The sequence below is a fragment of the Phoca vitulina genome, unplaced genomic scaffold, assembly GCF_004348235.1.
Source record: "Phoca vitulina isolate PV1807 unplaced genomic scaffold, GSC_HSeal_1.0 scaffold2, whole genome shotgun sequence".
Lineage (NCBI taxonomy): Eukaryota > Metazoa > Chordata > Mammalia > Carnivora > Phocidae > Phoca > Phoca vitulina.
Genome location: NW_022589705.1, coordinates 49047616 through 49075155, shown reverse-complemented (window position 1 = coordinate 49075155; position 27540 = coordinate 49047616). Strand labels below are relative to the sequence as shown.

Genomic DNA, 27540 nt, shown 5'->3' with positions numbered 1-27540 from the left:
GGTGTTATATTAATTTCAGGTGTACGATATAGTGATTCCACAACTCTATACAACGTGTCATAAATTTTAGATTGTAAGTGTTACAAATTGTTCTATGATTTCCTTTTCCACGTAAAGCTTAATTACTTTTGTTTCTGTTTTTCAGTTTATATCCACTTAGGAATTTTAAAAAACTATTCTTCTGACATAGATTTGTAATTTATTGCATTGTGGTCAGAGAATCTAGTCTCTAATGTTGATTTGGGGGGAGGGGATATTGTGGCTGCATTTTGCTTTGGTGCATGGTTACTTTCTGTGAATGTGCCACGTATGCTCAAAAACAATCCAATCTATGTTTGTGGGTTACAAAGTTATATGTGCATATATGTGTGTATAAATATTAGTTTGAGCTTATTAATTGTGACTCAAGTCTTCTATATCTTTGCTTATTTTTTTCTGTTTGATCTGTCAGTGTCTGAGGGGAATGTATTAGAAGTTATCATGTATAATTGTTGGGTTTTCTTTTTCTCCTTATTCTATTAGTTGTTTCTCCATAGGTAGATAGGTATAGGTATTATTAATTATTAGGGACACATTTGTTTATAGTCATATTGATTATTTTACCCCTCTATGTGTTTTTCTGATGTTAGAGTTGCTACTTCAACTTTCTTTTAGTTTATATTTGCCATCCCTTTATTACCAACCTTTCTGTACATTTTATTTTAGGTATGTGTCTTATGGCTAACATGTTGCTCTAAAAACATGTTTTAAAAAATCAAATTAAAAAAATCTGTCTTTAATTGGTACATTTAGACTACTTAAATATGTAGTGATGATTATTCTCTTATATCATGTTTTCTTTTAACTATACTTTTTTCTTCCATTTTCATTTTCCATCTACTATTGGATAAATAAGAATTTTCTTCGAGTGTGGGTTGTCCTGGGGAGCAGGTGGGAATAGGTAAGCATCTCTGGGACAGGAAGAAGGAAACCCCTCAGCCAGCAAACCCGAATGTGCCTTCCTTAACATCACCCCTTTAAAAGTGAAAATTAAATGGAATTCTGCATTTTCCACCTGAGGATGGCAGTTTGAGAATTAAACTGGTTGAGTGCATACCGCTGTTGGAGCAGTGGTCAACAAAGGAGAGCTTGTATCGACTGACAGTTGGATTCTTGGCTGGTCCATTTCATACAAATTCTTCTCTAGAAAGGCAGGGACCTGTGTCCTGTATCTTGGTATTCCTCCTCGGCATCAATCATACTCTTTTACACTAGACACCAAATGTTTGTTAAATGAGGTTTTTAGATTATCTGAGGCCCCTAAGATCAAGAAGCAGTTGGAGGGCTAAGGTTTTGTAGATGAGAAAAAAAAAGCCATAGAAAATAACTACTAAAAAAAAAAGGAAAAAAAAATTTCTTCTTCACATTTGAGAATAATGTGTTCTGTCTTTATCCTATTGGTGATTGCCCCTAACTTATTTACACCCCTAGATTTATCAGTATCCCTTTCTTCCCACTTAAGTCAATCTTACCTCCATCTTACTTCCTCCTTCCTTATCCCACCTACCACCATATTGGTGTCTACATTTTAATTTTAGGATTTCCTAAAGTATTTTTTTTCCGTGGTACTGGGTTTTATATGCAAGAGTGAAATTAACTATGCTATTACATACCTTCATTTGCACATATCATGTAATATTGTCTTGCATTTACTGCATCTCATGTCTCATTTTCAGAGAAGTTATTAATGTAAAAACTCTTGAGAATTTGTGTAGTTGGGAATATTTTTATTTCTTTCACATATTTAAATAATAGCTGAATATAAAAATATTAAAAATGTAGATTCAAAATTGTTCCTTTGGCACTTTGGAAATACTAATTTGTTGACTTCTTAAATCCACTGTTGATGCTTTGAGGAAGAAGATGGTATTAATTCATTTCTTGTTCCTTTGGAAATACGTTCTTTCTCAGTAGAAGCTTCTAGCATTTTTTCTTCAGCTTTGATATTCTTAAGTTTCAAACCCAAAAATGTGACTAGGTGTGTTTTTTCCTTATACATCATCTTTGGAATGCCGTAACCCCTTTCATTCCATGTTCTTTAATTTTTCTTTAATAACAAGAAATTCTCAGCCATCATTTCTTCAAAGATCCCCTTCTTCTTTCTTCTCCTTCAGGGACTCCTATCTTATACAGGTTGACACTTCCGGCCTCTTTATTGCCTTCCTTTTTCTCTTCTGCTTGTGTTTCTTATTTCCGTGTTTTGTTTTGTTTATTTGCGTTTTCCACTTCTTTATCCTTTGCCTCTGTCTTCTTAGAGCTTTCTTTTGAACTGATCTTTCAAGGCACTCTCTTGTTTTTCAACCACACATATTCTACTATTTATCTGTTCAAGCACAGGATGGAGGTTAAGAATAATGCTCTGTATGAGTTTCTTCAGTTTCCTTGTCTATAGAATAGTGATAATAGTAACATGCTGTAGAGTTGTTTAGGAGGACTACGTGATATAATCCATGTAAAGTGCATAGAATGATGTCAAGTATGCAGTGGGGGCTGCTGTTTTTTTTTAACATTTATGTTTTTCATACCCAGTATTTCTAAGTAGTTATTCTTTGTAACTGCTTGTCCTTGATTCATGTTACTAACAAAAAATTTTTAAGGGTATCGATTATGTCTGTTACTATGTAGTGTTCTTATCATTTCGTATCCATTAATTCTGGTTTGTCTATTACAGGTGGTTCAGTTTGTTACTTATAATTTTTAATGGCTACATTCTCCGGATGTCTAGCTGTGTTCTGTGAATACATATTTCTCTGGGAGGGTTTCAGTGTCCTCATATGTGAGTGTTTAGAGGTCGAGGGAGTGAAGGATGGACAGGTGAGAGCAAAAGTCTGTTCATTTTAGCTAGGGTTTAGCGAATGCAGATGAGGAGCTAGGGCTGAGAACCTCTCCTTTACTGTCTGTCCTTGACTATAGCCCTTTTCCCACCCCAACCAGATAACGCTGCGCCTTGGAGAAACTCTTAATTCAGTGGTCCTGTGACTGTCACTGGGTTAATGCTGCTGGTTTCCCTCTGTGTGCTGGCCAGGAGAGCCCTCATTATAGTTGCACAATCAAAAGCCCGTCCCCAAACTGGCTGTAGACCCAGGCTCTCTCATGCTCCCTGCGGAAGTCTCTCCCTCCACATCGAGACCCGCCACCTTCTATCTCTCTAAGGGAGTTCTCACAGATTTTGTCTGGTTCTCAGATCTGTCACCCTTTCCCTCTCATGTTCACAGTATCTGGGTTTAGAGAGGGATTCCACTCCTATTATTAGTTCTCCATTTTGTTATGACTAGAAGTTTATAGTATTTTATAACTGTATATTAATATTCTCATCTATCAGGTTGGTTTTTGAAACAGAAAACAATTTCATATTTTTAGGAAGCTACCTAATCACATGTATGTGAGTACAGTTCAGCTTTGTCTCAGAAGATGAAGTTAATGAAGACTTTTATTATAAAAAAATTTTGGGGGCGCCTGGGTGGCTCAGCCATTAGGCATCTACCTTTGGCTCAGGTCATGATCCCAGGGTCCTGGGATCGAGCCCCGCATCGGGCTCCCTGCTCGGTGGGAAGCCTGCTTCTCCCTCTCCCACTCCCCCTGCTTGTGTTCCCTCTCTTGCTATGTCTCTCTCTGTCAGATAAATAAATAAAATCTTAAAAAAAAAAAAAAAAATTTTGTAAGGCACCCCACATTATCATGCTTTAGATAAACATTATAGTACGGCTCTTCTGTAGTATGAGGTATTCATACTGTGCCAACAAATTATCTCCCCATTAATACATTCAGATTCCCTTGAAATTTTTCTACTTGTATAAAGAGATTTATCTTACTAAATTGTTAGTCCTCTTAAAGCCAATTTGTATTTCATGGGGACATTTTATGAGGATTTCAATATATGATGTATAGTAGAATATCTTAGCATTATAATTAAGAATTGTGATAGAATATATACAAAAATGTATCATGTAAAGCAATTTGCATTTATCATAAAGATCAGAGGAGTGAGAATTTCTGGAAGAAACCTTTAAAATTTCATCTTTTGTACTTATCCTTGTTCTAATGTTTCCTGTTTCTATATTTATTGAAGATGCACAGTAATCAAAAAGGCTTACTTCCAGAGCCAAATCCTGTACAAATTATGAAAAGTTTAAACAATCCTGCCATGTTACAAGTTCTTCTACAACCCCAGCTCTGCGGGCGAGCTGTTAAACCAGGTAAGCACATGGATACAGATTAAATATAGAATGTTGGCATGAAGCCAATTTGTGCTGTTTTGCATGAAAAACACATTAAATTAGTCCAAAAATATTTTTCTAGGACTTGTCAGTGAATTTTAATTAATGTTCTGAACTGATAATATGTTTTCACTATTTTTGGTAGATACAGTCTGCTTATGTGTTTCCTAATTTCTTTTTAGTAAATGTTAAATATTAAAACCAGCTTAGCTCTTTGTTGACAGGAATTTAGAGACCAGATAATTAACACATTGTGTTGTTAAGGATTGTATCAACAAAGGATATGCTACTTTTCCATGTAATATTTTTAGTAGCAGAATTACTTTGTTCAGACGTGTTAAAGGTATGTTTCCTCTTTCCTCTTTTCTGTTGAAAAGATGTTTCACTCTGTGGAAAATGACAAAAATATTATGGAAATCTTTATAATATTGGTATATACTGAATATCTATCTATTTAGTATTCTTCCTCTGGTAAGAGCCCACCTCTTGAAATGCACAACTATACATACATAAAATTTATATTTTAGCATTATGAAGAAGTGAATTTTTATATTCAACACTAAAGTTTAGCATAAAAAATGTTTAAATATACTTACTGTTTCAACCCCAACTGGTCTAACACCAACTAGTGGACTGCAATTCGGTTCTAGCACAAACTACCCAGGGTTAGCACAGACCCCACAAGTTAAGGGCTTAGTCATCCACAGGTCCGCTCCTGCTTCACGCACCAGCTGCAAGCTCAGGGGGTCCCCCAAGCCACCTGTGTTTCTGACCAACTGGCCACAGATTTGGGGGGTTCTGGTTTGATGATTTGCTAGAACAACTCATAGAACTTAGGGAAGCACTGTACTTATGATTATAGTTTTATTATAAAGGACAGAACTCAGAATGGCCAAGTGAAGATACTCTTACAGCTAGGTCTAGGAGGGCCCCGAATGCAGAGCTTTTATGCTCTTTTCCCCTGGAATCAGGGCATACTACCCTCCCAGCACATCTGTGTATTCATCAACCAGGGATCTCCACTGAATTAAATTTGGCGTCCAGAGTTTACTGGAGTTTCATTATGTAGACCTGATCGGCTGTTAGTGAACTGAACCTCCGGTTTCCCTCCACTGTCTGGAGATCAGGAGGTCTGGCTGACACCGCGGGACCCAACGCTCCAGCCCTCTAATCACATGGTTGGTGTTTCTGGCATTGACCAGCCCCATGGCAGGGTCCACCTTGAGTCACCTCATTAGCCTAACAAAGACACTCCTATCACTCAGAAAATTCTAAGTATTTAGAGTTTTCCTTCCAGGAACCAGAGACAAAGACCAGTTAAATTTTTTATTATACAACAATATTCGTAGTAAGTATATCCTATAATCATCAATTATTTGTGTGTAAGAAGCAGCGTTAAAGGTTTTCTGGCTCAGCCTATTACATAATCAGATATCTTTTCTACGGTTTTAATGGTATAGAGATATGTGTTTATGCCTTGACCACTCAAAGCATACGAGGCTCATTATTTCCCAAGGCAACCTATTCCCTAGTTGGACAAATTTAATAACGAGGTTTGGTTTTTTTTATATTAGATGGTAAACCCTAAAATTTTAGTGACTTATTCTAGTTCTTCCTCTGAAGAAACACAGAATAAGTCTATTGCTTCTTCCCTAAGAAAGGACTTCTAATAATATTTGAAGACCACTATCATGAAACCTTAGTCATTTTTTTGTTTTCCCTTTTATTCTCTAGGTCAGTGGTCTTTTTGAAATTTATTTATTTTTTGGTGGTGCCTGGGTGACTCAGTCGTTAAGTGTCTGCCTTCGGCTCAGGTCATGATCCCAGGGTCCTGGGATCGAGCCCTGCATCGGGCTCCCTGCTCGGCGGGAAGCCTGCTTCTCCCTCTCCCACTTCCCCTGCTTGTGTTCCCTCTCTCGCTGTGTCTCTGTCAGATAAACAAAATCTTTAAAAAAAAAATTATTTTTTGACTATGCAGCGCTATCAATGAATTTTGAGCAGAGCTCCAATATATACACTGTATGTATCAATTATATGTCAGTTATATAAATGTATCCTTGTTAACCCATATATTAAGAAATGGTAAAGCTTAGTATTTTTATTTAAAGATGAAAGTAAATATGAACAAGAGTTCTAGTAATTTTTTCTACACCTCATAAATTTCTTTGGAGATTACAGGTCTATATTTGACTTTCTATAACATGTCCTAGGAAATACTCTCTAGTTTCCCCAACTAGCTGTCCTCTTGTAGATATTAGCCTAGGTTTTCTGGGCTGTCCAGAAATATGGTGTACACAGACATGAACATATCCTGTGAATGGGTTTTGAACACAGAATGTGGTGAGATTTCTTTCCTATGATCATTATATTTCTGTTAATACAGTCCAAGATTGTGTTAGTGTTTACAGGCAGGATATCATGCTCCTTGGGTCTTTTAGAAAGTATTGGCCACAGCTTTGGACTCTAGGCTCTCTTAAGTAACTCCTCTCCAGTATTGGGGGTTTTTTTTGTTTTGTTTTTTTCTTTTCATATAGTAGAGAATATATATTCTCTAGATTGCCTTTCTACTCAGATTGATGTATGGCGTTAGATATTATGCTTATTTTATTTTTTTTGATATGCTTATTTTAGTGCAAGTTTCACAATTTTTAAAAAAGATTTTATTATTTGGGCGGGGGGAGAGAGAGAGCACGAGTGGGGTGAAGGGCAGAGGGAGAAGCAGACTTCCCGCTGAGCAGGGAGCCAGATGTGCAACGTGCGGCTGGATCCCGGGATTCTGGGATCATGACCTGAGCCAAAGGCAGACACTTAACCAACTGAGCCACCAAGGCGCCCCTGGTTTCACAATTTTAAATAAGATGTTCTACTCTTACACCGATGGAGAAATTATTTCACCAAGTATGGCTTTTTGTTTGTGTGGTGTGGCAAGGGAGGAGGATGAAATCTACCTCACTTGAACACATGCAAAGCTTCTGGAGGATGTATGGAAAGTTTCTTCGTGTTCAGGAAAGACAAAGTGTCTTGTTAGTCAATAAGTTCCATCTGTATTTCCTTCACTGTGTCCTTTTTTTTTTTTTTTTTAAAGATTTTATTTATTTATTTGACAGAGAGAGACACCGGAGAGAGGAAACACAAGCAGGGGGAGTGGGAGAGGGAGAAGCAGGCTTCCCGCTGAGCACGGAGCCTGATGCAGGGCTCGATCCCAGGACCCTGGGATCATGACCCGAGCCAAAGGCAGACGCTTAACGACTGAGCCACCCAGGCGCCCGAACACTATGTCCTTTCTATCTTAACTCTATCCCTTACTATACTTTGAGCTACTCACAGAGGGCTCAGAGCAAGCTAAGAATTATAATTCCTTATGTTTATATTAAATGTAGTATATGTAATATGCTTATATTTATACCCTTGTTTTATTTTTCACATAACTCACACATATTTACTTGTTTATAGTTTGCTCTCCCACTAGAATGTAAGTTCCATAATTGCAAAGATTTATGTCTTGTTCATCTCATGCACCTAAAACAGCACTGTTTTTTATAATGAAAGGGACTTAATTATTTATTTACAGATGAATCCCCTTCCTCTACATCTCTGTTCCACAACTCACACATACCTGCTTACTCACATGTGGTCTGGTCTGTAAATTCCTGACTACTCTTGTCTGCCTTTTCTGTCTAATCTGTACGCTTCTGTCAGACTGACTTTCCTCCCAGGCCCAATTTGGTTATGTTACTCTGACCATACCAGTCTTTTCTCTTCAATCCAGACCTTTTAACCACCTTCAAAAATACAATACAGTGTAAATATTCTAGACTTCTTTCTTTATATATGTGTGTGTGTCCATTTTAAATTTTACGTAGTGTGTGACTTGTTGTAGTCTTATAAATTATATTTTTAACAGCTTTATTGAGGCCTAATTGCATATTAATTGGCACATAGAGTGTAAAAAATGATGTCTTGACATGTATAAAATTATAAGTGTACATAAATTTTGAAATGTTTATCGCCATAATCAAAATAATGAACATATTTATTACTCTCAAAAGTTTCCTCTGGCCTTTTGTAATCTCACTCTCCTCCGGCCCCAGGAAAATACTGATTTGATTTCTGTCACTCTAGCTTGTATTTCTAGAAATTTCTATAAATGGAATCATACAGTATGTACTGTTTGGCTTCTTTTCACTCAGCTTACTGAGATTCATTTATGTTGCTGCATGTATCAATAATTTTTTTTCTTTTTAATGAGGAGTAGTATTCCATTCCATAATTTGCATATTCATTGACTCGCTGATGAACATTTAGGTTATTTCTAGTTTGGGATTATTACAAATAAAATTTCTGTGAACATTTGTGTACTAGTGTTTACGTAGGCTTATGCTTTAATTTCTCGCCAGTAAATTAGTCATGGAATGGCTGGGGCATATGGTAGATGCATGTTTAAGTTATAGGAAACTCTGCCAACTGTTTTCCAGTGTGGTTAAACCACTTTGTATTCTCACCCATCACTGTCTAGGACACCAGTGTGCTCAGTCTTCTCACCAACACTTGACATGTTAGTGCTTTAATTTTAGCCTTTCTGTTTTATGTTTTCTGTTTTATGTGGTGCTATCTCACTGTGATTTTGAGTATTCTTTTTGACTGATGATTTTGAACATCTTTTAATATGCTAATTAGCCATCTTTATATCTTTTTGTTATATCTTTTTAAATATTTTGCATATTTTAAAATTGAGTTATCTTTTTCTTGTTAGGTTATAAGTGTTCTTTATTCTAGATGCAAGTCTGCTGTTGTATATATGAGTTTGCAAATATTTTTTCACTCCATAAGGTGTCCTTTATTAACAATGTCTTTTGAAGAATAAAACTTATTATTTTGGTGAAGTCCAATTTATTATTTGTCTGTTATAATTTGTGCAACTTTTGTCAGATTTAAGAAATCTTTGCCAAATTTAAGGTCATTAAGATGTTCTCTCATATTTGAGAAGTTTTATAATTTGACCTTTTATATTTAAATCTATGGTTCATTTTGAGTTAATTTTTATTTATGATGTGAAGTAAAGTTCTAGGTTAATTTTTTTTTACGGATGTTCCAGCATCATTTGTTAAAAAAGATTACCCTTTTTCCACTGAACTTCCATTAAAGTTCACTGTGTATGCTCTATCTATGCATACACAGTGCATGGCTCTATCTATGGACTCTCTATTCTATTCCATTGATCTAAATGTCTGTCTTTATCCCAGTACTACATTGTCTTGATAAATGTAGCTTTATAATAAGTCCTGAAGTCAGTCAGTGTAAGTCCTCCAACTTTCTTCTTCTTTTTTCAATTTGTTTTGCCTATTCTATGTCCTTCATATTTGTATAGAAATTTTAGAACCAGCCTGTCAATTTCTACGAAAAATGTCAGTAATTTGGCTGGGATTGTGTTGAATCTATATACTAATTTGGGCAGAATTGACAGTTTTGAGGTTGAGCCATACATATGGAATATTTCTCTATTTAGGTCTTGTTTAATTTGTTGCAACAGTAGTTTTTAGTTTTCAGGGTATAAATCTTACACATATTTTGTCAGATTTATCCGTAGTATTCTACATTTCTTGATAGGATTTTAAATAGTTTTGCTTTTTAAATTTCAATTTTGAATTTCATGTTGCTAGCATATACAAGTACAATTGATTTTGTATATATTGTATCTTGCAAACCTAGCTTATTTCTTGTAGGTTTTTGTTCTTAGGATTTCCTATATAGACAATCATATAATCCACAAATAAACACAATTTTATTTCTTCCTTTCCAATATGTATGCCTTTTACTTCTTCTTCTTGCCTTACTGCAATAGACAGAAATTCCAGCATAATTTGTGAGAGTGGACATCTTTGCTTTGTTTCTGACCTTAAGGAGAGAGCATTAATTCTTTTATTATGTCAGCTATAGCTTTTTCACAGATTCTCTTTTTCAGGCTGGGAACTTTGCCTTCTATTTCTATATTGCAGAGAAATTTTGTCATGGTAATTGCTGGAATGTATCCAGTGATTTTCTCCATTAACTGAGATGATCATATGTGTTTTTTGTTTTTGTTTGGTCTGCTAGCATGATGAATTACATTGATTTTTCAGTGTTAAACCAACCTTTCATTCCTAGGATAAACCTCATTTCATCATGACATATTATAGTCCTTTGTATATATTGTTGATTGATAGTGTTGTTCAAGCGTTCTTGAGGAGGGGAGGATGGGGCACAATGGGAGATCTAGCCAAGAGCTAAGAATAAGGGCAGTTAGATGTGAGACTGTAGGCATTTTCTGGGTGTTTTGATTCCAATGGTTGTTGTTTTAAACTGGGAAATACTGTATTCATTAGAAGCTAGGGAAAAAATATTAATGTTTTGTAACAAAATACAGTGACTAACTGAAAAAAGGGAGGAGGTGGTGTTGAAATGTCTAACTATAATTGTGGATTTGTCTACTTTTTCAGTTCTAGAAATTTTTGCCTTATATATTTTGAAGCTTTGTTATTTGAGGCACATTTAAGATTGTTGTATCCTCTTGATGAATTGACCCCTTTATCGTTATGAAATGCCCATCTTTATCCCTCTTTCCTAATAAACAGTCTGTCTTTATAAACAACTCAGGCTAATGACCTAATCTTCCTACCACCAGTTGTGAAATGGACTCATTCTATAGAAAGCACTTTCTAATGGGCATTTTTCCAAAGATGAAATGGACTGGTTTAGCAAGTAATAAAACTTGAAATGTACTTTTGAAAACATGGGATAAACTTGTAGACATGTTATATATTATATATATAATATCCAATTTTTTTTAAGATTTTATTTATTTATTTGACAGAGAGAGATACAGTGAGAGAGGGAACATAAGCAGGGGGAGTGGGAGAGGGAGAGCCTGATATGGGGCTTGATCCCAGGACCCTGGGATCATTACCTGAGCCGAAGGCAGACGCTTAACGACTGAGCCACCCGGGTGCCCCAATATCCAAATATTTTTGATCATTGGATTAAATGCTCTTTTTAAAGACACTTATATTTTACCCCCCCCCCTTTTTTTTCTTAAAATAACACAACTCTTTAAGTAAGCTCTATACCCACCGTGGGGCTTGAACTCACAACCGGGAGATCAAGAGTTGCTGCATGAGTCACATGTTCTACCAACTGAGCCAGCCAGGCATCCCGAAATTAAATGCTTTTTGAAGTGCTTTCTATTCCTGACAATTTCCAGTTGCTTTATAATAATTAGATGAAATTACTTCATATATTTTCTATCTCATGGTCCTTTTTGTCTCTATACTATTTATTCTGAAAACATCCCCCTCCTTTTTAAAAAGATTGATTGATTGATTTGAGAGAGAGAGTGTGTGCACACATGGAGAAGGCCAGAGGGAGAAAGAAACTCTAAGCAGATTCCACACTGAGCAGAGCTGGATGCGGCTCGATCTCAGGACCCTGAGATCACAACCTGAGCTGAAACCAAGAGTCAAAACTGAGCTGAAATCAAAAGTCAGACACTTAACTGACTGAGCCACCCAGGCGCCCCTGTTCTGAAAACATCTCTTTTGATACATACTCTGGTATTTGTACTCAGGCAAACTTGATAAAAAGTGTGGTTGCCATTTATTCTTTTTATCAAATATGTACAGTACTGTTTCTTTTGTTTTTATTATGTAAATATTTTTCTGTACATATATTATCTTCTTAAATGGATTTTAGGCTTTTCAAAGGAAAAGTCTGTATCTTGTCCTTCCCTCCCCCATCCCCCATTCCCTGCCAAAATGTTCCAAACACCTAACAAAAGTACTGAGCAAGTAACATGGGTTCAGTTAGTATTATACTCACTAAAAGATGGAATTAGTTTTGTTGCTCTAAGCACTAGAGAAAAGAAGGGCCAGGTTTGGTGTTTTATTATGATGATAGAAGGTGTTGGAATTTTAAATAAAATTCTAGGTTGAGTCACAGGGAAGGGAGCTTGCCACTTTTTGTGCAATGACAAGGTCAGTATATCATTGAACTTTGGATGAATTTGTTAAGTTAAAAAAATATTTATTTGCCCTTTCTGGAGTTTGTTTTTATCATATCATAAAGTTTAATTTTTACTTTTATTTTCTTAAAGCAGTTCTCGGAACACCTCACAGCTTGCCCCATCTGATGAACCCATCCATCTCCCCTGCGTTTTTGCATTTGAATAAAGCCCATCAGGTATATAAATAGCATTGAGTACTGCAGTATGAAAACTTGGAGTGACTCATTTGTTTGTTCTTAAAGTTTAAAATTCCCATGAAGTTAAACAAGTATTTTGTTTTTTAAACAAATCCTTAGTAATAACTATAGCTACCTGAAAACATAATGAGTACATGAGATCAAATTCAGCTGATCAAAGCAGTAAAGTTCTATCTATTGAATTCTGCTTATAGGGCATTAAGAAGGGAAGGAGATGTATTTTGTGGTTTATTTTTCTAGAAATAAGTGGTTAAAAACAAGTCTTAGGTGGTCTTAACTCAAAGTATTTACAGAAAGAAAAAAATAAATGAACATGAGCTCTTAATTCTTAAAATGTAATCTATATAAAAATAATTCTTATTAGAATAAAAAATATTTTTCATACCTTTTTCAGATTAATATTTTAAAATGTATTTGTATATATAAATAAAATATTGGAGATGAGTAGTACACATTACTCTCAGGTCCTGCTGGAGGCTCTATCTGAATAGGAGCCTAGTTAGAAATCCAACCTAATGCGTAAGTGATGATTGATGGAGATTGAGTGAATGAGCATCTAGTCCTAAATGCAGCTTTTTAAGGGAAAGGTTTATCTTTTATTTAGTTTTCATTCTTAGGCTCTAACATAGGACCTTGTACATTATAGGGTATTTATTCATTGAATTACTCCGCAGATTTTATTGGGAATCTGACCTCTACTGGACACTGCCAGTCACTGAGGCTACAGCAGGGAACAAAAATATTCCCAGTCCTTGTTCTTAGAGAATTTCAACAAATACAGAAAACAAATGTGAATTACAATAAGGTGTGAAGAGTGACATGGGAGGGGAGTTCAGAGTATTGACGATACTCTCTTTATTTTAGAATTAAGACTAGAATGTTTAATTTTGCCCAGAAGGCCTGTCCAAGCAGGCCTCTCCTATCCCAGCAGCAGTGGCCTGCTTTTGGTCCTCAGAGGACCTTGATCTCTTCTCCTTAGGTCTTTGCTCCCCTGCTGTTCCTTCTGCCTGGCATGCTCCCCACCCCAACAGCACCTAAGTCCCCCAGATTTCACCTAGTTACTTCTGCACAACCTTCAGATCTCTGCGCAAGAGTTAGTTCCTCAGGGAAACCTTCCTTGAATTTACCAATCTAAATCAAATCCCCAGCTATTCTCAGAGCTCCTATGTGTTTCCTTCAGATGCTCATCACCATTTGTAATTTAATGTTTTTATAATTAATGAATGTCTCCCTTCCCCAGGAGCCTCTAAGATCCGTGAGGGCAGGTCGTATTTTGCATTTCTCACTATGTAACACAGTGCCTGGCACATAGAAACTGCTCAATAAATATTTGTTGGATGATTAAGTGAAGAAATAAATGATTGAATGACATGAAAGCTGAAAAGGGGTGAGGGAAGGAAGAAGGATGGAAGAAAAGAAAAGGAGAGGATGTGGCGTTAGTTTCATGACTACGTGGTCACATCTTGTATGTTATTAAAAGAATTAATTACGTTGCCTAAAGTGGGAAAGTGGCATATTAAGAAGCCGTTGCTTTTGCTCAGATCTGGAGAATTGACCTTTAAAATGAATTGGGTTCTATGACAAATAGCTTTCCAAAGTTAAACTAACGGAATGCTCTATCGTTTTCACAGAGCACAGTTACGGGTAATACTTCCAGTTTATTCCTTCAGAATCTTTCTCACGTACCACTGGTACAGCAACAGTTACTGAAGTTTGAGAATATTCATACTAATAATGTAAGTATGGACTTATTTTTTTTCCTTTGAATTGAATTCATTCCCTTCCTAGACTCAGGCTGCTGGTCAGATTGTTGATGAATTTTCCCATGTGGTAGTCTCTTCATGACACGATACCCTGCTGCCACGGGCAGAAGTCTAACTTTCTTTTCTTCTCTTGCAGAAACCAGGCTTACTTGGCGATCCCCCAGCCATGGTACTTCAAACCACAGTAGGGATAGGGTCAGCACTTCCTTTGAAAACAGAGTTGGGTCATCCTGGAGAAGCACACAAAAGTAAATGATATGCATTTACTGAGAAGTCCATAAACAGTCACATTAGAGATTTAAAGATGGTTTACCTATATCTTGCTTTTATTTACAGAAAGGTCAAAGTTGAGTTTTATTCAGTTCTTTAAAATTTTAAGAGCCCTCTTGGCTTTTCTATTTTTAATATTAGAGAACTATTGATAAGTTATTGATGGACTTGCTGGCATGCCAAGATCACACTTTCCCTGTTGGATATGCTTTAATATTTGATGAGGGTTCACGCAGCCTGAGGCAAAGACATAGATCCCTTTGAGACTGACATGCTGCCTCCTGGGCTGACAACATATTACATAGGTATCCATTTAATTTTTGCCTGAATAAGAAACCCTTAGCTTTTAAGGAAATATGTGGCATTCTGATGTAAACTTTGATGATTTACTTGATTATAATGTTTTTTTAAATGTGATCTCCAAACTAGTAGTAGAAGAAAAATAATGACATGTGTACGTTGGGCTTCTGAAAAGATGACAAATTAAACAAAACTATTATTTTAGAAAAACAAGAGCATGTGGTAGATTATACCAAGATTTCTTATTTGGATGCGATTTTGAAAGGCACTTTCAGTTTGAAGTGTAATTGAAATTTGTTTGAAGTGATTATGCTGGGAAAAGAGAAGGGCCACCAGTAATAAAAATTAAAAAAAAGTTAAATTTGGGTAGCGTATTTAGCCTCTACATAAAACCAGTGAGTCAAATGATTAAATGAGTCAATCAGTTCTGACTGTTGGCATTGACTGTGCAGACGTTGAATACAGACAGGTGTAGAAATTTTATGGCATGATGAGGCCTGTTCTAAAAATTAAATTTTGTATCACTAAAAGCTTATGCAAATGTTTATTATTTGTATTGAATTAAATAATAGACCATTTGCTTTAGCATGCACTGCTTTAAGAACCCTGAAAATTCAGTGTCCAAATAAATACATTGCTGAAAGAACTTAAGTATCCACCTCTAAATATTTAGTACTAGAAATAATTAAAGAAATTTGTGTCGTGAATTTATAAAATATAAATTTGACTTGAAGTAGTTACCAAAATTAGCTCTTTTCTCTTGATTTTGAACTACAGATTTTTTAAAAAGTGAAATGGTTCAGAATTTTCCTACTAAAACTTTCATTTCTTCCAGAATTTCTTGTTATTTCCTGTAAAAAAAATGTAAAACTTTGTGTTATATTTGGTGCCTATCTATTCACAAATATTGGTGTTTTTTAAACCAGTGGTGTGCTGATGTTTAAAAACCAGCTGTCTAGGCTTAGTCTTGATTTTTTGTAGCATTTTTGGAGTTCCTTGTGTAAACACTACAACTCATTGCCAGTTGCCCACTACCCGTGGGAAGACTTTGAATTCAGGAACTGGGAAAAGATATGCACAGTCAGCTCTTATGAACTGGTGCAAGTCAGCTGATCAAATTTATTATTGGATTTAAATTTATTTTTAAGTGTCAGAGAATTTTTTTAAATGAAGACTTATTTAATTATTCCCTTCAAATATGGAAGCAGGCAAATTACAGTGATCGAGCATAAAAAAGAAGGTACCTGATATAACTTAAGTGCCAAAAAATACATACATTTTGCTCTCAAATTCTAAAATATACAGTTAAAACTTGGAATTAAAAAAAATATCCTTGATATTATCCTGGAAGTTGTTGAATATAAGAAAAGCATGATTACTGTTAGAGGTTTTTGTTTTTCCATATAGGAACCTGCTACTTTACAAGCACTAACTTCACCTTCTGAGTGTAACTGTTCTCTAATAGATATATTTCCCCTGTAAGTTAACAAAATCAAAGGACTGTTGTGAGTAATTCTCATCTAACCAAAAGCTTCTCGCATTTGTGGTTCACTACAGCATCTAATCTGATTCCAACTCAAACAACTCTAACAGCTGGAATGGGCATATTACCATTCTTTCCAAATCAGCACATTGCTGGACAAGCTGGGCCAGGGCACGGGAATGCTCAAGAGAAACAACCAGCCTTGGTGGGGAAGGCGGAAGGAAATTTCTCAGGGTCACAGGCTTATCTTCAGAGCTTTCCAAACCTTACTGCTGGAGGCTTGCTGACGGGACACCATAAGCAACAGCAAAGTCAGCCAAGAGGCACGGAGATAAGTTCAGGGGTAAGAAAACTGTGTTTGTGCATACACACACACACACACACACACACACACACACGTGTACACGTCTATACTACATGTATGTAGATACTATGCAGGAATATATATATGTATATTCTTTTAAAATTATATCTTAAATTCTAATTTTAGAAGATTCTAAATTGGGGTTATGTTACAGGTAGTATAATTTAGGAAGTATCATAAAGCATCTTAACCATTTTTAAATTTCAAAAAAAATAATAGACTTAAAGTATATAAATATGGATTACAAACTAGATAATTGATATGTCAATGACATGATTTTTTCATAATGTGAATTTACGTCTCAAAATAGAAGAAAATATTGTGCTCTTAAAAAAAAAAACCCTGTTATTATAAGCAAACAAAAAGCCATCTTTTGGTAAGTGATGTCAGCTAATGTTTGGGGACTGTGCTTCATTACTTACCAGTTTGTCTGTAAATAAAATAATCTGAGCAAAATGAGTTTAAGTCTGTTATTGTAAAATAATTTAGGTATAGAATCTTTATTATAGATACTTGCTTTTCTAAAAAGTTTGAGATACTCAAAAATGCTTGATATTTTAGAAATGAAATATAAACTGAGTTCAAAATTTTAGAGTTTGGGAAAGTTTAAGAGTGTCATTGATGCTTATCCAATTACATATTATTTATGAGGCTTTTAAGTTAATAATAATGCTTTCAAAATATGTTTGTTTTCTACTTTAAATGTATACTCTATAGCTAATTAGGGTATTTTAATATTTGAAGGCAAAACCAATTTTATTTTATCTGAAAAATGTCAAAGTCATTTATTAAACTCTGGTCTGCTCAAAAGAATCTAACCTCTGTTTTAATTCTGGAAGTTTTTACCCAGTTATTTTATTGGTTCTTAGGCCAGTGACATTTGTAAATGTTATAATTGATAAGTAGAATAAAGTACATTTAATTTTTATTCATACCCTGAAATAACCTTTGGTTTGTAAGTAGTATAAAACTCAGGCTATAAGCAGCATTTGAGGAAAAAAAATTCATTTAGTTGGCTTTTTTCAAATGTCAAAATAATAATATTGAATTTGGAGGAGGTTTTATTGTCAACTAGTCATAGCAGCAGGTATGGAAAGAATGCTCTGCAATTGTTCATTGAGAAAGCTAAGGCAATTCTTCTAGAATAAATTTAAAAAATTTATCTGCAATATTAATTTCCTGGGTTATTGAGGGAAACTAAACAAATAGAACTCATGTATGAATATGTTGTATCTTTTTGGACAGAAAGCACCAGATCTTCAGAAAAGCTTGATTTGAGGTGATTCACATAATGGGCAGAGTCTATGAGGAAGAAAACAGCCAAAGTGGCCCAGGGCCTGGAGAACAGGTTCTGGGGAAAGAATTGAGGGAAATGGATACATGTAACTCGGAAAGGGAGGACCAGCTGGATATACATTAAAAAAATTTACTCTCAGACTAGTCACCTGGTATTTTGTGTTTCACCAGTAGGCAGACCTAGTCCAATAAGTATTACATACAATAAAGCAAATTTAGGCGTAATATAACAAAGAACAGTTGAAGCTTTCAAACAAACAAAAAACTGAAAATAATTAAGCAGATGCCAGGTGAGCATTGGTGCAGATTGTTGTAGAAGTGACTCCTCTTTCTGACAGCAGGGGTTTGAACCAGGTAATCTCAAAGTAGGTTTTCCAATAATGTAACAAGATTTTTGACTTTGCTAAACATAATTGGCTTAACTTGGCTTTAGGTTTTTAGACCTGCATTTTTAAGAAAATTTTTTATAAGGTGTAATTGGCATATAGCATTATATTAGTTTGAGGTATATAACATAATAATTTGACATTTGCATATATTACAAAATGATCATCACAAACAGTCTAGTTAACATCCATTACCATACATGGTTATAATTTTTTTTCTTGTGGTGAGAACTTTGAAGATCTACTCTCTTAGCAACTTTCAAATATAAAACATGGTGTTATTAAATATCATTGCCATGCTGTACATTACATCCCCTGATATATTTATTTCGTAACTGGCAGTTTGTACCTTTTGACTATTTTGCCCCCACCGCCTCTGACAACCACCAGTCTCTCTTCTGTATCTGTGAGCTTGTTGTTGTTTTTTTATTCTACGTATAAGTGAGATCATATGGTGTTTGTTTTTCTCTATTTGACTTTTTTCACTTAGCATGCATAATGCCCTCAAGGTCCATCCATGTTATCACAAATAGCAAGATTTCCTCCTTACTTAAGGCTGAATTCATCCATCAAAGAGCACTGATGTTGTTTTTGTATCTTGGCTGTTGGGAATAGTGCTGCAGTGAACATGGGAGTACTCTATCTCGGTGATTTCATTTCCTGTGAATATATACCCAGAAATGGGATTACTGAATCATATGGTAGTTCTATTTTTTATTATTTTAGGAACTTCCATACTGTTTTCCATTATGGCTGTATCCATTTTCTCCCATTCAGTAGATTGTCTTTTCATTTTGTTGACGGTTTCCTTTGCTGTACAGAAGCTTTTTAGTTTGATGTAGTCCCACTTGTTTCTTCTGCTGTTGTCGCCTATACTTTTGGTGTCATGTCCAAAAAATCATTGCCAAGACTAATGTCAAGGAACTTTTCCCCGATATTTTCTTCTAGGAGTTTTACGGCTTCAGGTCTTATCTTTAAGTCTTTAATCCAATTTGAGTGAATTCTTATGTACGGTGTAAGATCCTGGTCCAATCTCATTCTTTAGTGTGTAGACATCCAATTTTCCCAACACCACTTATTAGAGAAACTGTCCTTTCCTATTGTGAATTCTTGACTACCTTGTCAAAGATTCATTGACTACATATGTGTGTGTTTATGTCTGCACTATCTCATTTGATCATGGTGTACAGTCTTTCAATGTATTGTTGAATTTGGACTGCTAGTATTTTGTTGAGGATTGTTGCAATCTATGTTCATCAGGGATATTGGTCCGCAATTTTATTTTCTTGTAGTGTTCTTGTCTGGCTTTGGTCTGAAGGTGATGCTGACCTCATTAAATTAGGAAGTATTCCCTCCGCTTCAATTTTTTAGAAGAGTTTTAGAAGAAATGGCTTTAATTTTTCTTTAAATGTTTGGTAGAATTCACCAGTGAAGCCATCTGGCCCTGATATTTTCATTGTTGGGAGGTTTTTGATTACTTCTTATTTCACTATTGGTCTGATAAGATTTTCTATTTCTTTATGATTTGGTCTTGGTAGGTTGTAAGTTTCTAGGAATTTATCCATTTTTTTTCTGGGTTATCCAGTTTGTCAGCATGTATTTCTTGGTAATAGTCTCTTACGATCCTTTATATTTCTGTGGTATCAGTTTGAATATCTCCTCTTTCATTTTTAACTATTTGAGTCCTCTCTTTTTCTCTTGGTTAGTCTAGTTAAAGGTTTCTCTATTTGTTTATCTCTCCACAACTCCAACACTTAGTTTCATGGATCTGTCTTTCTAGTCTCTTTTATTTCTGTTCTAACCTTTTTATTTTCTCCTTTCTGCTAATTGTGGGCTTAGTTTGTTCTTCTTTTTCTAGTTCCTTGATGTGTAATGTTAGGTTGTTTGAAATCTTTCTTTTTTCTTCTTGTAGGCATTGCTATAAACTTCCCTCTTAGAACTGCTTTTGCTGTATTCGATAAGTTTTGGTATGCTATATTTCCATTCTCATTGGTCTCAAGATATTTTTTTACTTCTCTTTTGATTTCTTCTTTGACCTGTTGGTTGTTCGGGAATGTGTTGTTTAATTTTGTATATCTGTGAATTCTCCAGTTTCCCTCCTGTTATTGATTTCTAGTTTCATACCATTGTGGTCAGAACAATACTTGATATGATTTCAGTATTCTTAAATTTGTTCAGCCTTATTTTGTGGCCCAACATATGATCTATTTTTTCTTTTTCTTTCTCTCTTTCTCACTTTCTGCTTCTGCTTTTGTTGTCAGACCCCCTCCAAAAAAAAACCATTGGCAAATTCAATATCATGAAGCATTCTACCTAAGCCTTTAAGAGTTTTATAATTTTAGCTCTTGCATTTAGGTCTTTGATCTTTGAGTTAATTTTTGTATATGGTGTAAGGTGAGAATCTACTTACCCTTTCACATGCGATTTCCAGATTTCCCAGCACTTTTGTTGAAAAGACTGTCCTTTCCCCATTGAATAATCTTGACACTCTTGACAAAAATCATTTAACCATATATGCAGGGACTTACTTCTGGGTTTTCTATTCTATTCCATTTGTCTGTATTTCTGTCTTTATGCCAGTACTACACTGTTGAGATTACTGTAGCTTTGTAGGAAGTTTGAAATCACAGAGTATGAGCCTTCCATTCTTGTTCCTATTTTTCACCTTTTTCAACATTGTTTTGACTATTTGGGGTCTCTTGAAATTCCATATGAATTTTAGGGTGGATTTTTCTTTTTCTGCAAAAAAAAAAAAAAGTTGGAATTTTGATAGGGACTATATTGAATCTGTAGGTCACTCTGGTTAATACTGACATTTTTAACAATGCATCTTCTAATCCATGAACATGGGATGCCTTTCCTTTTATTTATCTTTTTTTTTTTAAGATTTTATTTGACAGGTTTTTTTTAAAAAGATTTTATTTATTTGACAGAGAAAATTTTTATTTTTTATTTAATTTAAGATTTTATTTATTTGACAGAGAGAGAGATAGCGAGAGCAGGAACACAAGCAGGGGGACTGGGAGAGGGAGAAGTAGGCTTCCTGCCGAGCAGGGAGCCCAATGTGGGACTCGATCTCAGGACCCTGGGATCATGACCTGAGCCGAAGGCAGACGCTTAACGACTGAGCCACCCAGGCACCCAACAGAGAAAGTTTTTATTTATGTCTTTTAACCCAGCAATGTTTTTAAATTTTTTTTAAGATTTCTTTATTTTAGAGAGAGAGAGAGAGCATGCGCAGGGGAAAGGGCAGAGGGAGAGTGAGAGAGAGAATCTCAAGCAGACTCCACACTGAGTACAGAACTACACATAGGGCTTGGTTCCAGGACCCCAAGATCATGACCTGAGCTGAAACCAAGAGTTGGACACTCAACTGAGCCACCCAGGTGCCCCTGTTTTTAACATTTTTAATATTTAATACAGTATATTCAAAATATTCAAAATGTAATATGTACTGAGCTATTAAGATATTTTACATTCTTTGGTACTATTTGAGATATAGTATATATTTTACATTCCACATACATCTCAGTTTAAACTATCCACATTTCTTATGCTCAGTAGTCATGTGTAGCTAGTAGCTATCATATTGGACAGTGCAGTCTTAGATATTTTCATGGCTTAATCCCTCACTTTATTGAGATTTCTGCTTAAATATCACTTTCAGCCATGTTTTGTAGTTTTAAGTAAGTATTTTTCTTCCTTGGTTCAGTTATTCCTTTTGGGGGGGTTCAGTTAATTCTTAAGTTCTTTTTGATTCTGTTGTAAATGGAATTATTAATTTTCTTTTTCGATTGTTCATTGTTAGTGTGTAGAAATGCAACTGATTTCTGTATGTTGATTTTATATACTGCAACTTTGCTGAATTCATTTATTCTAATAGTTTGTGTCTGTGTATGTGTAACATTTAGGGTTTTCATGCATCCAAAAGCAGAAATCACTTTACTTCTTCCACTCTGGTTTGGATGTCTTTTATTTCTTTTTCCTACTTAATTGCTCTAGCTAAAATTCCTATATTATGTTGAACAGAAGTGGTGAAAGCAGACAGCTTTGTCTTGTTCTTGATGTTAGAGGGAAAGATTTCAGTCTTTCACCATTGAGTATGTTGTTGACTTTTCATATATAACTTCTGTTATATTAAGATAGCTTCCTTCTATTCCAACTTTGCTGAGTGTTGAATTTTATTTTTTTAAAGATTTTATTTATTTATTTGAGTGAGAGAGAGAGCAAAAGCAGGGGGAGCAGCAAAGGGAGAGGGAGAGGCAGGCTCCCCGCTGAGCAGAGAGCCTGACGCAAGGCTCAATCCCAGGACCCTGAGATCATGACTTGAGCTGAAGGCAGATGCTTAACCTACTGAGCCACCCAGGCGCCCTGTCTTACTTATTTTAGTATTATCAATGCTTGCCACAGTGCCTGGAGCATGGAAAACATTGAGTAAGCATATTTGAATAGATAAATACATCTATATCCATATCACAAGCAAATCTGGACTTCTTTGGGGCTTATGAAGTTGTACAAGACAGATTTCTCAATCCAAATACAATAATATTGGCCAGATAAGGAAGAAAAAAAGGAGTTGTTGCTCTCAAATATAGAAATAAGCACTTGAGATTATACTTCCTTCATTCTGTTCAGGGAACAAAATAAAAATTAATTTGAAATGAAAACTTAGCTGCTAGCTTTAATTATAGTAATCTGAATTGTCTTATTTAAAAAGTTTTTACCCACAGAAAGTGAAAAGTAAAAAATTGTCTCAGAACAAAATGAAATGAGGGGTGCCTGGGTGACTCAGATGGTTAAGCATCTGCCTTCGGCTCAGGTCATGATCCTGGGGTCCTGGGATTGAACCCCACATCGGGCTCCCACCTCAGCAGGGAGTCTGCTTTTCCCTCTCCCTCTGCCCCTACCCCCTGCTCGTGCTCTCTCTCTCTGTATCTCTCTGTCTCAAATGAATAAATAAAATCTTAAAAAAAAAAAATGATCTGAAGAATCAGCCTTTTCTTCTGTAAAAGAAATACTAGAACTCTTACACCTAGTTATATAAAATTTACTGATATATTTTCAAGAAATGTGAATTTCTAGGGTTATCTTCTAAACTGTGGATTTGGATTTTATTAAATCCACTTATTTTGTTTGGTATTTAGAACCAGAGATAAGTAAGCTTTCCTTTATCATTTGGCTGTAGCCATATACTATAAAATAAAAATCTTAATAAGAAAATGTAGATAACAGTATTTCTGGAAATAAGATATGGGATTCATTTTTTCTTGTGAAGTTGAATTATCTCCTAGTTCAAATAAGAAGGATTTACAAGAAGCCCTTTAATTCTTTCATTTCTAAAGTTTTATGGTTCTGGAATAGTTTAAAAAAAAAAACTAATTGAAAAAGTAATAGCAAGTGGAATGTGATCATTTTAATCAATATCCAGAAATATTCCATAACTTCATATGTTCAAATATGAGGTTCCACAAATTTTTATTACACTAGACTAGATTTATTGAAGCATAAATAAATAAATCTCTTTCCACATTTTTATTTTCCTGTACCTCTGATTAAACACCCACTGTTTTGTTTTTGATAAATAGGCTGCCTCTAAGAATCAGACTTCACTGTTGGGAGAACCACCAAAAGAAATACGGCTCAGTAAAAATCCATACTTGAACTTGGCAAGTGTGCTGCCCAGTGTGTGCTTATCATGTAAGTGAGAGCTCAGTATTAATATTTTGGCGTTTTATTAAATACTTTCCATAATCAGTTTTACTTTAATTTTTAATTGAATGGAAGTAAATAATGCTTATTGGCCATGAATGCCTAAATTATGACCCCAGTCTTTGAATTAAAGAATAACTAAAGTTAAGACACTTAAAATGCATTCTAATTATTTAAGGAAAAAATCTTTTGTAACATTTTTTTAAGAATATAATCAATTTATTTTTGAATAATAATAGAAAATCATCGGGCAAGGGAATTATTGGCAATACTATAATGTTTTACTATATATAGAATCATTTCTATTCTAAATCTATTTCTAAAATAGAGGTTTAAACCTCCGTGTATCTCATATATCCAGAATATTTGCAAAGTACCCCCAAAATATGTGTGCTAATGATAATTGGCAGAAGTTGAACTCTTATTTACTTTTTTGGAAGACCTTTTCAGGCCTTTAATTAAGGTAAATTAATTATCAAATATAATTTTAAGGGAAAATTGCAAATGTGGTATGCTCTAGGCCCTAGGATATTCACTACAATGTTGGTTGTCAATAGTGTAACTGAAAAGTGCCTTAAAGTTCATCAATAGGGGAATGGTTAAATAAAAAATAAATCATCATAAAATGGAATACAATACAACTTTTTGTTATAGTTGAGGGAGAGCTACATGTACTAATATGAAATCTCTAAAGCAAATTAAGTGGAAAAAGCAAATGTGTGCATAAAATGATTCCATTTACGTTTGTTTAAAGCTATATATCCTTATGTGTATATATTTAATGTGTAAATGCACGCAGCAAATCTGGGAAAATCTAAACTGTTACCTCTGGGAAAATAGAATTGAAAGAAAAGAAATGAAAGATTTTAATATATATTCTCTGTTTTATAAAGTATCCTCTTGAACCTAGACATTAATTTGTAATTTTTTAAAAGAGCCAGAAAAAAATTTAATGTGCTTCTCCTATACCTACTACATTTTTATCTGGTCTAAAAATTGATGGTTACGGGGCACCTGGGTGGCTCAGTCATTAAGCGTCTGCCTTCGGCTCAGGTCATGATCCCAGGGTCCTGGGATCGATCCCCACATTGGGCTCCCTGCTCAGTGAGAAGCTGCTTCTCCCTCTCCCACTCCCCCTGCTTGTGTTCCTTCTCGCTGTGTCTCTCTGTCAAATAAATAAATAAAATCTTTAAAAAAAAAAAAAAAAAATTGATGGTTACAACTATTGCATTAACAAGAATGATTAGTTTACATTTTGTTTGCCTCTTTTAGAGATTAGACACATATCTTTAAAATGTTTCCATCAAAATTATTTATCCATAAGGCAAACTTCCATTTTCAGTTGCTTTAAATGAACAAGACAACATCATATACTATATATTCTTCTCCTGGGGATAAGAAATATAGATATATACTGGCAAATGAAAATCTGTGTTCTGTTTGGGAATATGTTGAATTAATGAGTTTTGTATTTTGTTTATAATTTATAACAAAACAACTTTTAGCTAAAAATATTATTGATGTTTGCCTTTAGCCCCTGCAAATAAAACCACTCTACAGAAGACTGGAATTGCAAGCAATATTCTGGATGCAATCTCTCAGGGAAATGAATCACAACACACATTGGAAAAGTGCATTTCTTATTCTCAACCTTTTGGTGATTATGCACAGGTAAATAAATGATTCTCAGGTTTTGATGATATCTAGAGAAATTAGTTCAACTATATATTGAGTTCACTGAATATGAAATTGTGATTCCTGTAATATCATAGGAAAGTAAAATTGCACTCATCTGCACAATATTCCTCGCTCATTTGGGATTTTAGGACATGTTCAAGACCTTAAGTATCATTTTGCGCTAGATATTTACCTCTCGGTGTTTACACTAGTGGTCAACAAACTATAGACCAAATCCAGCCCACTGCCTGTTTTGTAAAAAAAGTTTTACTGGAATACAGCCACGTCCATTCATTTACATATTGTCTGTGGTGCTATTGTACCACAATGGTAGAATTGAATAGCTACAGTGGAGACTATATGACCCACAAGATTAAGTATTTGCCATCTGGCTCTCTACAGAAAAACTGCTGACTTGTGGTCATACCAATGTACACCCGACTAAGGAACTCAAGGAAATGCCTCTGTTCTTCACCGCTGTTTATTGATTACAGACACACGACCATAATTATAGGCACTATTAGGCTAACATTTAAACCAATCAATCACTAACATAAAAAGTATTATATTCCAAAGATATATTGTGCCATTACTTAAATATGTCAATTTTACTTTGGCCTTTTCTCCTTCAGGTTATTCTCAGTGGCTTAAGCTGAGAGTATATATTATGGTAGCAGTATATGATGATATAATTGTGGGAGTCTTATAATTACTATTCTGATTCAGATTCTTTCTTATTTCTCAGCACATCAGCTTCTCAGCTCTGCCCTATCTGTGGGAGCAATGCTTCCACTCTGATTTCCTTGGAGCACCTGTGTTTGCCTCATCTGTCTCTAATAACCTTTAGAAAAGAAAACCTGTGTGAATTCGCTTGGAACAATTGATGCCTCCTTATGCTTTTATGATAGGATACTAGAAACACAGGTGAAATAGATTCTGTAAAAATGGTACAGCTGGATATTAGAATTATATGTAATGAAGTCTCTTACATACCTGTGGAAAAGATGGAGAAATATAGGTTGGAAGATGATGTAATTAGGTGCCAACAGACCTATATCCAAGGAATGGTAATCATGAATTAATACAAATACAACCTGGAAAACATTCCCTCATATAGACTTTTCATAAGACTCCATTTTTATTCTTTTATTAGTTAACAATTTAAGTAATCGAGGTAAGGACATTGTCTGCTACTTATTTTTACAGGTGACAAAATCCAAAGAAATTATCAGAGATGTGTAAAATCATTTATAAATAATTTATAGTTCTGTAAATTAGAAACAGCCTAAATTTCCAACAATTTATAAGACTAAGTAAACAAATTATGTCATATTTATTCCAGAAATACAATGCAAATATTAAAGATCAAGTAAAACACTATGTAAACACATGGTAAATGTTTCATAATTTGTTGTTAATTTAAAAAAATTTATAAATTATAGTCCTGTACAATTCTAATTTTTTGTTCCTTTACAAGGAGCAAAATTTACTTTTATAAACAGGAGGAAGCACAATAAACTTAAAAAAATTTTTTAAACATGTATGATTTAACTTTTATATAACTTTTTAATTTTTTATCACTTTATTTTATCATGATAAGCATACTCTTTAATCCCCATCCCCCATTTCCCCCACCCACCTCCCCTCTGGTAACCAGTTTGTTCTCTCTAGTTAAGAGTCTGTTTCTTGGTTTGTCTCTCTCTTTTTTTCCCTTTGCTCATTTGTTTCTTAAATTCCACATATGGAATGAGTGAGATCATATGGTATTTGTCTTTCTTTGACTTCTGTTGCTTAGCTTTATACA

At 34.8% G+C, this 27540-nt stretch overlaps 1 protein-coding gene across 6 annotated transcripts in view; it reads left to right on the top strand.

Annotated features, from left to right (window-relative positions):
- The window catches only part of RAVER2 (ribonucleoprotein, PTB binding 2), a 125549-nt gene that overhangs the window by 70459 nt on the left and 27550 nt on the right, over window positions 1–27540 (top strand). For 4 of the 6 annotated variants that reach the window (XM_032427256.1, XM_032427232.1, XM_032427215.1 and 1 more), the window contains exons 5-11: window positions 4109–4235; window positions 12382–12467; window positions 14120–14224; window positions 14388–14499; window positions 16379–16647; window positions 23936–24047; window positions 25594–25730. In XM_032427256.1, the coding sequence (XP_032283147.1) occupies window positions 4109–4235; window positions 12382–12467; window positions 14120–14224; window positions 14388–14499; window positions 16379–16647; window positions 23936–24047; window positions 25594–25730 (948 nt within the window). Of the gene's footprint in view, window positions 1–4108; window positions 4236–12381; window positions 12468–14119; window positions 14225–14387; window positions 14500–16378; window positions 16648–23935; window positions 24048–25593; window positions 25731–26481; window positions 27170–27540 lie in introns of those variants that run through there. The other 2 variants (XM_032427225.1, XM_032427241.1) reach the window with 2 other exon arrangements.